The 14,343-nt window shown below is 42.1% G+C and overlaps 1 protein-coding gene across 6 annotated transcripts in view; it reads right to left on the bottom strand.

The window, feature by feature from the left end:
• Window positions 1-7,328, bottom strand: part of FSIP1 (fibrous sheath interacting protein 1) — a 77,641-nt gene extending 70,313 nt beyond the window's left edge. For 2 of the 6 annotated variants that reach the window (XM_061998572.1, XM_061998574.1), the window contains exons 1-5: window positions 6,979-7,328; window positions 6,610-6,840; window positions 5,752-5,883; window positions 3,766-3,841; window positions 968-1,066 (exon numbers count right to left, since the gene is read on the bottom strand). In XM_061998572.1, the coding sequence (XP_061854556.1) occupies window positions 968-1,066; window positions 3,766-3,841; window positions 5,752-5,877 (301 nt within the window). In that variant the 5' untranslated portion in view covers window positions 5,878-5,883; window positions 6,610-6,840; window positions 6,979-7,328. Of the gene's footprint in view, window positions 1-967; window positions 1,067-3,765; window positions 3,842-5,751; window positions 5,884-6,609; window positions 6,841-6,978 lie in introns of those variants that run through there. The other 4 variants (XM_061998577.1, XM_061998573.1, XM_061998576.1 and 1 more) reach the window with 4 other exon arrangements.
• Window positions 7,329-14,343: the final 7,015 nt, after the last annotated feature.

Raw genomic sequence — 14,343 nt, 5'->3', positions numbered from 1 at the left:
TCCTCTTCCTATAGCATCCTGACGCTCTGTCCTACTTTTTCTGTTCAAACTTAGCTTCCATAGCAAGAGTAGAGGAAACATTTTAGCATTGTCCCCATTCCACAGACTTTCAAGTTTTGCAGTCCAGCAGATTTTTTTCATTTTATAATCTTCTGATATCAAATGCTTTATGCATCCACTGCTTGCAAGCATTTACTGTGATGAATTGGTCTATTTTATGCCACAAAAATTGATGAGTGCTACAATGGGAGAGCTATAAAAATCTAACTGAGCTCTAGGGAAGCCCCAAGGACAGATAATTTCTTAAAATGCAATTATTTCAACAGGCCTAAACTCAGCAGTCGTATTTGAAGTTGAGTTCTGTTCAATTTTTGTTCTGGATAGAAACACTACTGGGTTATAACTTATTAGATTGGTAGAACCTATGTAAAATTCAAATAATATCATATACCTAAAGTGAATATCCCTCAGTAATCTTTAAAGAATTCATACAGTGCCTCTTGAATATAAAAATGCATATACATTTTCCATTTGTATACTACATGATATACACATATAGAATCATAGAGTAGTAGGGGTTGGAAGGGACCTTTAGAGATCATCTAGTCCAACTCCCCTGCAGGAGCACGTCCACCTAGATCAGGTCACATAGGAACGCATCCAGGTGTGTTTTGAAGACCTCCAGAGGAAACTCCACATCCTCCCTGGGCAGTCTGTTCCAAGGCTCCCTCATCCTCACAGTAAAATAGTTTTTTCTAATGTTTAAAAGGAACTTTTTGTGTTCCAGCTTCATCCCATTACCCCTTGTCCTGTCACTAGATACAATAGAAAAAAGGGATGCCCCAATCTCCTATCATCCACAAATACACAAATACATCATGGTCCTAAACTCACCAGAAGCATTAAGAAAAGGAGAGGGGGGAAAGTTCCATTGCACAGTTCACTTTCTACATCTGAAAAGTAATACCTGCTTTTGCATTACAAGGTTTTCCTTCAGGAGGTTCACAGAACTGTAAAGTCTGTGTTTCACTGCTATTATCTCCAGAGTCTGAATTAGACATATGTTCTGAAAAGCACAAGAAAAGAAATAAACGCTTAAAGATATTGTTTGAAATGTTAAAAATTAAGAGACCAAAATAATTTTTTTTCAGTTAGGCATCATCAGAGCTTCTGTGTCAGGTTACTGTTTAAAAAAATGTATGTATAACAGTACTAGTATACCAGGACTTATGTTAGACATAGCATTAGGAATCAAGGGATTCATTTTGGCCCTAATTGTGTCATGAACTCTTACTTAAACTTGAAGAAGGTATCTAAACTTCCTGCTTCCCATACTGGCCTTAGCTTCTCTATTTTTAAATAGTTAGAAGTTCTGGAAAATTAATTTATTATCATTTTGTCCTGATTTCAGGTAGGATAGGGTTAGTTTTCTTCCTAGAAGCTGGTACAGGGATGTGTTTTGGATATACTGTGAGAATACTATTGATTACACATGGATATTTTGGTTGCTGCTAAGTAGCATAGACTGTCAATGCTCAGTATATAAACAGGAAGGAGTGGGGAGGTAGGAGGGGTGTCATGGTTTGACATGACAGCCGTTTCTGGTAAGGAGGAAGAGACTGTAAAGATAGCTCCTGTAAGAAGTTGCTCGAAACTCTCCCCAGCTCTGAGCCAGACCCAATTCTGGGGTTAAGCCAACGAGACGTCTCCACGATCACTTTTTAAGAAGAAGTCAGAAGAGGAGGGTTCTTCCTGTTCCTTCTTTCTTATGTCCCTTCTTCTTTCCAGCTGGTGGTGGTGCAAGGAGTGGGAAGAGAAAGAGAAGCAACCACGTGGACTCCAAGGTCAGTGAGGAAAGAGAGGAGGTGTTGCTGGAACAGAGACTTCTCTGCATCCTGTGGAAAGGACTGGTAAAGCAGTGATTTGTTTGCATCTCATTAAAGGCCCCACATCAGCGGCGGAGACTCATTTTGCTAAAACCCCTGCATCAGGGGCAGTGCCTTCGTTAAAGACCCTGTGCCAGAGGCAGTAACTATGGCCAGAGGAGGTCATGTCCCCTCAGAGGGACCCCATATTCACAGAAGCTGTAACTGTGGGGAAGAACCCATGCCAAAGAAGCTCATTAAAATGATGCCCAGAAGAGGCCATGTCCAGTGGGAGGGACATTGTATCTGCAGAAGCTGCAACTGTGGGGAAGAACCCATGCCAGAGATATTCATTAAGGACTGTGTCCTGTGTGAGGGACCCTCTATTGGCAGAAGCCGTAGCTGCTGGGAAGGACCCACACCAGAGAAGTTCATTAGGGACTGTGTCCCGGGGGAGGGACTCTGTATTGAAGCAAAGGAAGAATGCCAGGAGTTGTCCTCATCTGAGAAGAGAGAAGCAGCAGAGCCCATCTGTGAGAGACTGACCATATCCCCCACTCCCTATTTCCCCCGAGCTGTTGAGGGGGTGGAGGTAGAGATATCAGGAGCAGAGAGCTGAGCCCAGGGAGAAAGGAGGGATGGGGGAGGGAGATCTTCAAGTGCTGGTTGTAATTTTCTCTTCATCCTACTCCCTTTTTGCTTTTTGTTCCATTCTGTTTCTGGTAGGTAGTAGAATAAACTTTCCTACTTTCCTCTCTAAGTCGAGTACTGGAGTCTGTTTTGCCCAGAACTATAATTGGCAGTGAGCCCTCCCTGAGCTTGTCTCAATCCACAACATCCTTGGTTATCTTTTTTCCTCTCGTTTCACTGGGGCCTCCGCCAGCCTAATGAGGGTGGGGGTGGATGAGGGGCACTGAGCGAGAGACTGTTGTGATACTTCTTTGCTAGTTGGGCCAAAGCACGGCAAGGGGCATCACTTGCTCAGGCATCAGTCTGATAGTGAGCAACTGCATTGTGCATCACTTGGGGTTCGGGTTTTTTTTAGTTTTTGTTTTATTCTCTCTCCTTTTTTTAACACTCCTTTTTATTACTGTTGTTGTTATTATATTTGATTTCATTTTTATTAGTAAACTGTTCTTATCTCAATACATGAGTTTCACTTTTTTTTTCCCTCATTTTCCTCCCCATCCCACAGGGGTTTGGCAGGGGGGCTGAGTGAGTGGCAGCATGGTGCTTAGTTGCTGGCTGGAGCTAAACCACGACACATTTACAGAATGTCATCTGAAGCACTTCCACAAGTGCATTCATTAAAATGAGATATTGCATATTTACATTTAAAATGTTATATTAGTATCGTCCAGTTGCTAAATACTACAACTTATAGCCATAATTTCCAACTTTTTGGACGAGTGAGCCATTATTAGGATATAAAATTTCTAACAAATGATCATGATCTCTGTGAACAGTTTTCTAAAAACTGCTTATTGAAAACACTTCATAATATTGTTCTATGGAAAACATGCAGATGATTTCTCCTGATCTTTTAGGCTTTAACCAAGGTGCAGGTCACAGCTTAGATGCCATGAGACCTACGCTATAGTGATAATGAAAGTAATAACACACCTCACTCAAAGATGGATTCAAAATAGTGAAGAGAAGTGAAGGTATGGCTTTTGACACCTCTTTCTCTTCTAGAATTTTACCTGTTTGTATCCTCTTTCCCTAAACTACATGAGTATGATACTGGTCTAGCCACAACAAAAGAAAGTGTTAGTCATTCCCACACTTTAAAACTCCATAGGATTCAGTATACATTCCTGCAGAAAGAAGGTTGTACTCTCCATTGTGGTTTGCTGATCTGTTCTTACTTCCTCAACATCAGATTTCTCTCTGTCATTACCTTTGTTTTCTTCTGGACAGCCGTCTTCTAGACTGCCTCTTTGATGACTACCAGTCAAAGTGATTGATGATTCAACCTATGAAATGCAAATTAATTACTACCATAAAATTAGAAATCTTTTGGAGGAAGAAAAAGATAATTGCAATAATCACATATTATCACAGAGGCTAACAAAGATTCTATGTAAGATAGTATTTTTTACCAAAGAAAAAAAATTCAGATTTGATACAGAGTTCTGTTTCATAGATACATTAATTCTCAACTTCATCATTCCACAACCTGACAGATGTGAGATTGCCAAGCTAGAAAATTATTCCTAAGGTTTATGCCATTTCTGTTGCAGCAGAGAGTAGAGACAACTAGTTAAGAATCTGTGTGTACAGTAGACTCATCCATTTCCTAGCACTGTGAGTGCTCTGCACCAGGTAGAATCCCAATCTTTTGTTCACGCTATAAAGTTTTTTTAATAGTCTTTGATGAATTAAGCATAAGTTTTTCAGCTTTTCAGTCTCAAGAGACTGCAATTGTCATGCAATAGGCTCTGATGTTAAGGTCAGAACTTAGGTTCAGAATTATCTGAATTATCTTAATACCCAACTGTGAACCTTAAAAAAAAAAATTTGTAATACTTCAGTGAAGCATCTAAGTACAATCCCATTGAGACAGGTGAACAAAGGCACGATACAATACCAATCTAGGTAAATCAATCTAAATCTCCAGTTCCCCAAGTCTCATTTCTACATCCTAACAAGTGTAACATGCATCCCATTCTCAAAATGAAGTTAATCCCCAATATTAATTTTGTTAGAGAATGGATGAACATCTGCTTCCAACAAACTTTGTTAAATCCCTGGAGCTGACATAGTGCTTGGAATACTATGATTTTTTTAAAAAAAAATCTGATTTAAACACATCCTGTGTTTAACCCCAGTCAGCAACTAAACACCACACACTCACTCTCTCGCTCCTGTCTCGGTGAGATGAGGAAGAGAATCAGAAAAGTGAGAAAACCCAAGGGTTGAGCCAAAGATAGTTTAATAGCTAAAGCAAATGCCACACATGCAAGCACAGCAAAACAAGGAATTTATTCACTACATCCCATCAGCAGGCAGGTGTTCAGCCATCTCCAGGAAAGCTGGGCTCTATCAGGTGTAATGGTTATCTGGAAGTAACCATTACCCTCAACATTCCTCCCTTTCTCCCCTTTCCTCCCATCTTATATGCTGAGCATGATGCTATATGGTCTGAAATGTCCCTGTGGTCAGCTGTCCTGGACATGTCCCCTCACAGCTTCTTTTGTACCTCCAGACTCCTTGCTGGTGGGGTGGAGTGAGAAGCAGAAAAAGCTTTGACACTGTCTAAGCCCTGCTCAGCAATATGGAAAATACTTCTGCATTATCAACACTGTTCTCACACTAAATCCAAAACACAGCACTGTACCAGGTACTAGGAAGAAAATTAATTCTATCCCAAATGAAACCAAGACATCCTGACAGAGTCCTGCAGTCAAAAATTCAACTTGTGAGAATTGTTAAAATGCTTTAACAAACAAAATTCCAACTTAAATTGAAAAGCACAAAGGAGACAGAAGTGAAATTATGCACATATTGGCTCATGCATCAAGAGCCTATAGCTGTATACCTACACATTATTGCCAGAATTTCAAATGTTTTTCCTTAAAACACAATTTATTTAATAATCTGCTTAAATATAAATAGTAAGACAACAAAGTTTTCCAGGTTGTAGTTCTGAATAGTCGTTTTTGTGGCAAACATAGAAGTAACGTATATTCAGGAAAATGATATTAACATCATTCCATGCATGCATAAGGTCCAGACCACATTCCTGAATTCTGACATAACCCCTTAGCACAACTGCAGAGTCAGAACTCTATATGATGTTAAAAATGGAGAATCTTATTGCTTTGGCATTCTACCAAGAAGAATTCAGCACAGACTTTCTACCTTGCTGAAAATGAAGAATTACCTTTGGCACACATGGCTCTGGTGTTAATAACTCCATAGATCTAGTTAAAGATCTACAATTACGATGAGCTCTTGAGCTAGATGCAGGCCTTGAAATTTTATCTAAGCTCCCCCTTGTAATATCCATGGTGACCTAAAATTGGGGGAAAAAAAATGAAAAACCTTCCAAATTATCAATTTCATAATAAAGCAACACAAGCCATCCAATATTTCAGATGTAGATTAAACAAGTTTCAAATCTTTTCTAGAAATTCGATATTGAGAAGTCATTCCAGTACAGACTAGCTTGCCACTCAAGAATACACTTTTTCATATATCTAGGAATACAAATTTATGTCATCAAGACAACCGAAGTATTCAGATGTGCTTACTGTCAGAGAAACTTCAAACGGTTTAAATCTTAAAATTAATCTCACAACAAAGGAAACTCATGGCTCTTTTTCGTTTTTCCCTTTTTAAAAATCATGCGACAGTTGACACGGCAAAGTTAACATCAACAAAAGAACAAGGGTATTTTATAGACATTCTCTGCATACGAAATAAATCAGCAAAAAGCTTTCTATATTTTGTAGTTCTAAATGGGGAGAGTTCCCAAATCCAAACAATCATATTCCAAGATTCAGTTCAGTTTTAAGTTTAAGCATCAGAGAGGCACAGTCCTCTACAAAAACTCTGAATTCACAGGAAATAGGTATCAGTGTATGTGATGTGCACTGGTAATTTTCAAAAGGCTCAAGTAAATACATCTGTTTATTTCGGTACAAGAAACAGGACAAACTGAGTCACGTCCACAGGTCCATAACATGTCACAGTCTATCTAAGAGGACAGAGAAAATTAGAGTAATTTATAGTCCTTCACCTCAGGACTCTCAGGCTCGCTCACTGAAGAGGCCCCTTGGCACCACTCATCGCCTGCGTCCGGGACCGTTGCCGTTACAGCAGCGGAGCAGCAGCGCGTGGGGGCGCTACGAAACGGGCCCGAACTTCCCGCAGCGGGAGCGCACGGCCGTGCGGGGCCCTCGGGCCACCTCCTGCCCTCCGCCGGCCGCCCGAGCTCCGCAGCGCCTCAGGGCTTCTTAAGCACGTGTTTCTTTTTCCCAGGGCAGATGGCAAAGCAAGTGCAAAAGACGCAAAAATAACATAAATTAAGAAACCAAAGATAAGCAACATCTGAGACCCAAAGGCTTCCGAAATGAAAAACCAAGCATACAAGCAAACAACAAATCACCTCTCCGGAGATTTCCACAAGCAGACAGGAAGCCCTTTCCCGCAAACACTGACGAGGCGCTGCTCTACGGGGATCGCTGCCCACAGCTCCTACCGAGAGAGGATGAGCCTTCCCCGACCGGCGCCCGCCGTGACCGGCAGCACCGTCAGGGCCCGGCACCCCCGTGGCTAGCGGCACCGGCACCCCCGTGGCTAGCGGCCCCGGCACCCCCGTGGCTAGCGGCACCGGCACCCCCGTGGCTAGCGGCACCGGCACCCCCGTGGCTAGCGGCACCGGCACCGGCACCCGTCCCTACCGCGGGAGGGCAGCACGGCGGGGATCAGCAGAGGCAGCACTTCCACCGGCGCCGCCGTTCCCATGACGACAAACTCACCGAACTCTCGCGATAACTGCGTGATGCCGCGTTAAGTGCGGGCGGCACGGCCGGCTGGGGAATGGTGGAGGAGTTGTTATTAGCTTGTTCGCAGGGGTGTAGAGACGCTCGAGCTCTCACCTGCCCGCAAAATCTGAGACACCTAGTAACTCGACTGAAGCTCGTGTTCTCCGTCTCGATAGTGAGAAATACTATGTGGAGAGTGACCTTCTCCCTTCCCCCTAAACGTAGCGGGGCTGTGCCGGGCCCGCTGCTGGGGTGGCAGTGCCGCGGCTACTGTGTCTGTGTGCCGGCGCCGGACTGGGCCATGAGACAGGGCAAGCCGGCCTCCGAGCCCTGCAGACACCGTGCCCGGGGCGTAGGGCGGCGTGGTGGGCATCCATCCTTTCGGCGGCTTTCGTTGTCCTGGGGAGGCGCATCCTTCCAGGGCGCCGATGCGTGCGGACGCGAGGCCCTTAGCTGCCAGGGCCCGGAGAACGGGAACGGGGTCTGAAAAGTCGCGCCGCTTTCAGTAAGTGTGTGCTGTCAGCGAGGTGGCGTGCGGGTGCAGAGCCCATAGCGCCGGCTTCCCAGGCCTCAGTGGAGCGGCGGCTGCCCGCGCCCCGGCGGCTGGTACAGCCGCGCCGCTGAGGCCGCGCTTGTGCGGGGCTCAGCCAGGGCCGTTTCTTTTCGTCAACCTCGGCCCCTGAGCTGGGCTGTTGGAGATGGGAGGTGCAACTGTGTCCATGATTGCAGAATTCTCACAGCTGCGGACTTTCCCGCTTCCGTAAAAGAACAATTTTTAAAGCGTTTACTCCAACAGGAAAAAGGTTCCTGCATTGAGCCTTTCGAACAGTATAGCTGTGCTGTGAACTGTTGTTCCTTCTTTTGGTAGTCTGTTTGTCTCATCTCTCGTGTAAGTTGTGCCATGTTTACTTTTAAACAGGGATAGTTAACTGACTTTTAAATAAGTTCATGAATTCTGTGGCCACCATTTTTTACCTGAATATTCACTGTATATAAGGAATTTAATAAAGGGAGTGTAATTACATTTGTAATCTCATCCTGTTATTTCTTTGCTACATTTACATGGGCTGAGGATAAATGCCTGTGCTCTGGCTAACTTGTAAAAAACGGTAGAGACAGTTAACTGGTGCCTGTGATTTCCTTTGATACCCGTGTATGTTAAAATCAGGTTTTCATTGGCAGCAAGGATTTACAAGAAGCAGTCTGAAGAAACACACTGCATCTTATTGAAAGTAAGGTTTTGCTTGACAAATTTTTCTCCTAGAACAAATCTTAATTTGTGGGGGGCACATATTTGGTGTCTGCTGTAGAGTTTTTATGTTTGTTTATAGTGTGTGGCACTTGAGTGTCATTCCTGGAAGCACCAGTAAGGGAAAAACATTTTTTGTCGGTATTTAGTGTAGTAGTGAGGCAATGTGGTTTACAGTTAAGAGTTGAAGACAAATACAGATAATGCACTAGTGAACCGTATGTATTTTAGCTTCCTTCCTAAGCATGCTGAGCTCCAGTTACATTAAAATGTTGACATAAACCCTTAATTGCTCATGCAATACCGTAGTGATGTTTGGAATGGGTAGTGCTTTCCAGATGGTGCAGATCCTGATTTGAAGCAAAAATAGAAGATTGAATGTTTAGTATTTAGAGCAAATAATGACCATGATAAAGCAGCAAAATGGGTGGTACTAGCTAAACCAAAATACATTTTTTTGCTGTTACAGGACGTTTAGTAGCTATGAATAATGAGGTATAGAAAGCAGATAGGTGAAACTACCCCAGTATTTATTTATTTCTACAGTAGAGTGTATATGCTTAGCAGATGTCAGAGTTTGACTTGCTATCAGCTTCCCAGATTGCAAACTGCCTCAAAAGAGCCCATGAAAGAAGAGAGTCCAGCTCTGCATTTGGTAACAAACAGACATAAAACTCCTTTGAAAGCGGTGCCGGAATAGGCTCCTTAATGCTGGTTGTCTGCTTAGCATCACTGAAGGTTTTCAATCAGGCTGTGAGACCCAAGAGTTAATAATAATGGTTTAGCAGGGATATCTCAAACCACAGTTAATCTTAGTGTGAGTGTTATGTGTCCTAGAAGACCTAGAGACGAAAAGAAGAGGTTAATAGAGTTCATCTCAAGTCCTGCAAGTGAGGTCATAAGAGTCTGTTTCCAATAACAGGACTGAACTCTGTAAACATCAATAAATATTACAGGATCTCAAATATTCTTACAGGTGGCAGGTGTATTTATAATGAATGAGAAAAGCAAAAAGAAGAGTTACGATTTCCTCTCTCTTGCCACTCTGGGAATAGGTCAGTTTTCTCCGTGATAAACTAGATGCTTATACATATATGTGTGTGTATATATATATATATATATGAAGTACAATGGTTTAAAAACAAACAAAAAATGTTGCTAACTAGGAAGGGGACAACAAGAAAAGCACTTCAAGATAGGTTACAACATGATGAAGACATATTTAGACAAGCTGTCTTGATACTCAGAATACAGTCACCATAGCAACAGAATTCATTTATCCTTTTCTCCCTAATCCACTCCAGAAGAAACAAATGAGGGGGGAAAATACAGGGAACTTGTTCTTGTAACTACTGCTTACCTTCGTACTCCTCAGCAGAACAGCATTTTAATAAACACAAATAGGTAGCCAAAACACTTCCCTTTGTCTCACAGGTTGGAAGGCAAATTATCAAACTTTGTCCAATGCCTGTTAGTTTGATATTTTTAATATTCTTTTGTGTATTCACCTGAAGTCGCTTTTCTTTACCACGGGCAATACCTTTAAAGTAGACTGTAACAGTTCTAGTACTTGGATCAGGAAGAGCATGGTTAATTTTCACTATATTAATTCCCCTAAATGTTGGGTGAATGAACAGACTTTGTTCTTGCAAAGGAGAAATAGGTTCTGTACTAGTATCTTCTGACCGCTGTGTGCCAAGTCAAGGGAAAAAAGCCAAGAATTTGGGTCCATATACCAACTTTTCCAGACAGCCTTGGGGAGATTGAGTTTGGCAGCATGTTCCATCAGCAATAGTGGTACAGTATGGTAACCTCTCAGTTGAGGAGGAAAGGCTGAACTAATATGCTAAGTCTGGAATCAATGGCAAAACTTCCATTGTGCTTAATAAAGCCAGGTTTTCATTCTTTGCCTTGCATTGGAAAAGGTCCTGCCTTGACAAGGCTGTCTTCCATGTTGCCACACCTCCTTCTGCTGGAAAACAGCAGAGTTAAGGAAGTAGGAGCTCAAAATGAATTGTGTTGTGCTGAAATGTCCTAGTGCTGTGGAGTGTGGCGTGTTGGAGTTTGGTACCTGACCAGGTGCAAGGGGACCAGAAGAGTGAGATCCTGCAAGTGTCTAAGGACCTTCTTTCCTGGCTTAGGATACAGTCCAGGCCAAAAGTAGCAGGTTTAACTTCACAGAAAATAGAATCATGGAATCAATTAAGACAGAATACTACTTAGGTAAGTACTGTGCCCAAAGGAGTTTTGGGAGTAAATCCCTATCTCAGTGCATTATCTTTCACTGTCAGGAATACAAATAAATGGCTGTGTAGAGAAACTGGTTTGCATTACCAAAAATGTACTCAGGAACTGGATCTGACTTGGTACTTCTTACACTTTCTTTAAAAATAGTCCAGTTTCTTCTCTGGGAGGAGAAAGAAAACAATTGCTCCTATGCATGTGTAGAGGGGCTTTCACTGCCATGAAAAATGCTTGTGCATCCTGCTCTTGTGGTGGTGTCCCTGAAGAAAGCAATCAAAGAAAATGAACCTCTGCATACTCGTTACCAGTTTGGTTGGTTTAGCAGCTTAAAATCAGACATGGCACAAAGATCACTTGGGGCTGGTTCCTGCTGTTTTCCCTCTGTGTGCTCAAGGGGAGGAGAGGAATCCACTTCCTCATGCATGCTAGTGTCTGGAGTTCTGCAATCTTCTACAAGATGTGTTTTGTTTTGTTGTGTTTTTCTAAACTCTCCTTAAATTACAGATTACTGAAGATTGCAGTGACTTTGTGGTCCCAGTCTGATAGTTAAGGCCCTCATTATAATTCATTCAGAAATCCTGCTAATATCCCTACTTTGCATGGAGAAAGCCACTTCAACTAAAATAAGCAGCAGTTTTTTGCAGAGATAAGAATGTTTTAAGTTTGAAAGCAATGGCTTTAACCATATCTTTTGGGGGGAGCAAGTCCTTTTTGGCCAAAAAACAAGAAGAAAAAACCCTGAAACCATTATACCAACTTCTATGCAAGGTTAAAGCACAGTTACATAGTAACATATCAAGTAAGATTAGAGGGCAAGGATTTTGCTTTTTTTATGTTTACATTCTTTATCAGATTTTGTAGTGCAAAGTCAGGTGACGGTGAATGAGAGAAACTGAGTTCTGTGGGACATGTAATCACCTCCAGAGCTGGTTACCTTTGCAGCAGCTTATGGCATGGCTTCTGTTTAGCTGGAACCAGCTGCTAAACCTCTAATCTGGAACCACAGCCTGACTTTCCATTCTTCAAGTTATAGCCCACTAATATAGGAATATTTTCCCAGGAAACACAGAGCAGAACAGAAGAAAACTCACTACAGAAATCCATCCAGCCTTTTCTGAAAAAAAAATACCTATATAAAATACCTATGTGTATTTTAAAAGCAGAACGAATGCATTCATTAAATTACAGCAGCTTAAATAAATTAGCTCATACAGAGTAGAATACTTGAGGAGTGTCTAGAAAAGAACTGCTTTTCTCTGGAAGTTTATCCCATGATACAAAATACATTGTTGCCACTGAACAACCAACATAGCATCATTTGGTGCAGAAGGACTATGGGGGGGTAATTTTTGTAATTTTTACATGTTTGTTTGAATTTAACTATTTCTTGAGGATATCTAGGAACACTAAATTGACATTGTCCCCACAGTCTTTTCATCCTTCTTCCTTGGTTAATAGGAGCTCCATTTTCTACTTTTCTCCCCTAAGTGCTAGAATAATGAGTTTTAACTTTACTTCCTCTAGGTTTATTCTCCAGTTTTAAGATTTAGCCTTTAAATCTATTTGCATAGGGCTTTCACTTCTCCAATTCCCACAGCTTTGCTTTGTATTTCACTGTCTTTCAGCAATAATCTGGAGAGAAGAATTTATCTTACCAAACACATGTCATGGTGTCATGGTTTTGTGAGGAGCCATTTCTGGTAACGGGGAAGGGGCTATAAAGATGGCTCCTGTAAGAAGTTGCTCAAAACTCTCCCCAGCTCTGAGCCAGACCCATTGCTGGGGCTGAGCCAATTGGGTGCCTCCACCATCACTTTTTAAGAAGAAGCTGGAAGAGGAGGGTTCTTCCTGTTTCTTTCTTCTTTTCTGGCTAGTGGTGGTGCAAGGAGTTGGGAGAAAGACAGAAGCAACCATGCAGATCCCAAGATCAGTGAAGGAAGAAAGGAGGAGGTGTGCTGGAGCTGAGACTTCCCTGCATCCTATGGAGAGGACTGGTGAAGTAGAGATTTGTTTGCACCTTGTAAGACCCTGTGCCAGGGGCAGTGACTATGCCCAGAGGAAACGGTGTCCCATGGGAGGGATCCCATATTAGCAGAAGTTGTAGCTGTTGGGAAGGATCCACACCAGAGAAGCTTGTTAAGGACTGTGTCTTATGGGAGGGACCCTGTATCGGAGCAGGAGAAGAATGCCAGGAGTCATCCTCCTCTGAGAAGAAAGAAGCGGCAGAGCCCATCTGTGAGAGACTGACCACATCCCCCACTCCCTGCCCCCCTGAGCTGTTGAGGGGAAGGAGGTAGAGATATCGGGAGCAGTGAGCTGGGCCCAGGAAGAAAGGAGGGATGGAGAAGGGAGAACTTAAAAGTGCTGGTTGTAATTTTCTCATCATCCTGCTCTCTTTTTGCTTTGTGTTCTGTTTGTTTCTTAAAGGTAGCAGAATAGACTTTCCTTACTTTCTTCTCTAAGTTGAGTACTGGAGTCTGTTTTGCCCAGAACTGTAATTGGCAGTGAGCCCTCCCAGCCCTTGTCTCAATCCACAACATCCTTGGTTATCTTTTTTCCCTCCTGTCTCCCTGGGGCCTCTGCCATCCTAAGGGGGCACTGGAGGGCAGTGAGCAACAGACTGTCGTGGTGCTTCATTGCTGGCTGGGCAAAACCATGACAGATGGTTAAAAGCAACCATCATAACAAAAAACCCCACCCACTTTTGCTTATCTTTAATGTGATGAAAAGAATAATACAAGTTTTGATTGTTTTTGTTTGATATGGGATGCTAGAGAAGATTTTGCCCAGTAGAAATCATTTGAACAAGCCAACAGACAGCAGTAATGACTCAAAGTTACCACTACCTTAGATGAAGTCTGATTTTTAACTCTCCAAGTCAAATATTCCACTTTGCTCTATAAAGAATCTCCTGAATTAGTGTTTTCTGATGACAATTCTAACACAGAGGCTGTACTATGAATTTTACACAGATAATTCTTTCTATCCAAAGATGTGGTTTGGTGTATCTTTCATTTCCCTTAAAACTTTCACATGGATAAACTGTTGAAAGAGGAACTAAAGCAAAACACGTCCAAATAAATCTTCATGTATAGAAAACCACTGTAGTTAATTTCTTGGTGAAAGGTTTCAGTGTTTTTGGACACAATCTGCTGAAAAAAAATCAAGCAAGTTTTTACATGTGTCCTCTTTGAAAGAAAAAGATATTTTTGTGTCAACAGTCAAAAACCACTACAAACTCCTTGCTTTCCAGATATGATAAGACTAAATTCTATATGATTTCTCTCTTTGAATTTATCACTGGCATTTCATTCAACATGAGTTGAAAAGGACAAAGCTAAGACTAAATTTGATTTCCTCAGAGGAGTTCAGATCTGATTTATTCCTGTTCGTTACTTAGAGAGGCTCTGACCAGTATTTATATGTGAGTGGGCTGTAAATATTAAATTTAACCAAAATTCATACGGAAACTATAACTCCTACTTTGCTTTTG

The sequence above is a fragment of the Colius striatus genome, chromosome 6, assembly GCF_028858725.1.
Source record: "Colius striatus isolate bColStr4 chromosome 6, bColStr4.1.hap1, whole genome shotgun sequence".
In the NCBI taxonomy this organism is placed as follows: domain Eukaryota; kingdom Metazoa; phylum Chordata; class Aves; order Coliiformes; family Coliidae; genus Colius; species Colius striatus.
Note: the sequence above shows the minus strand (reverse complement) of the source record. Positions and strands in the feature narration are given on the sequence as shown.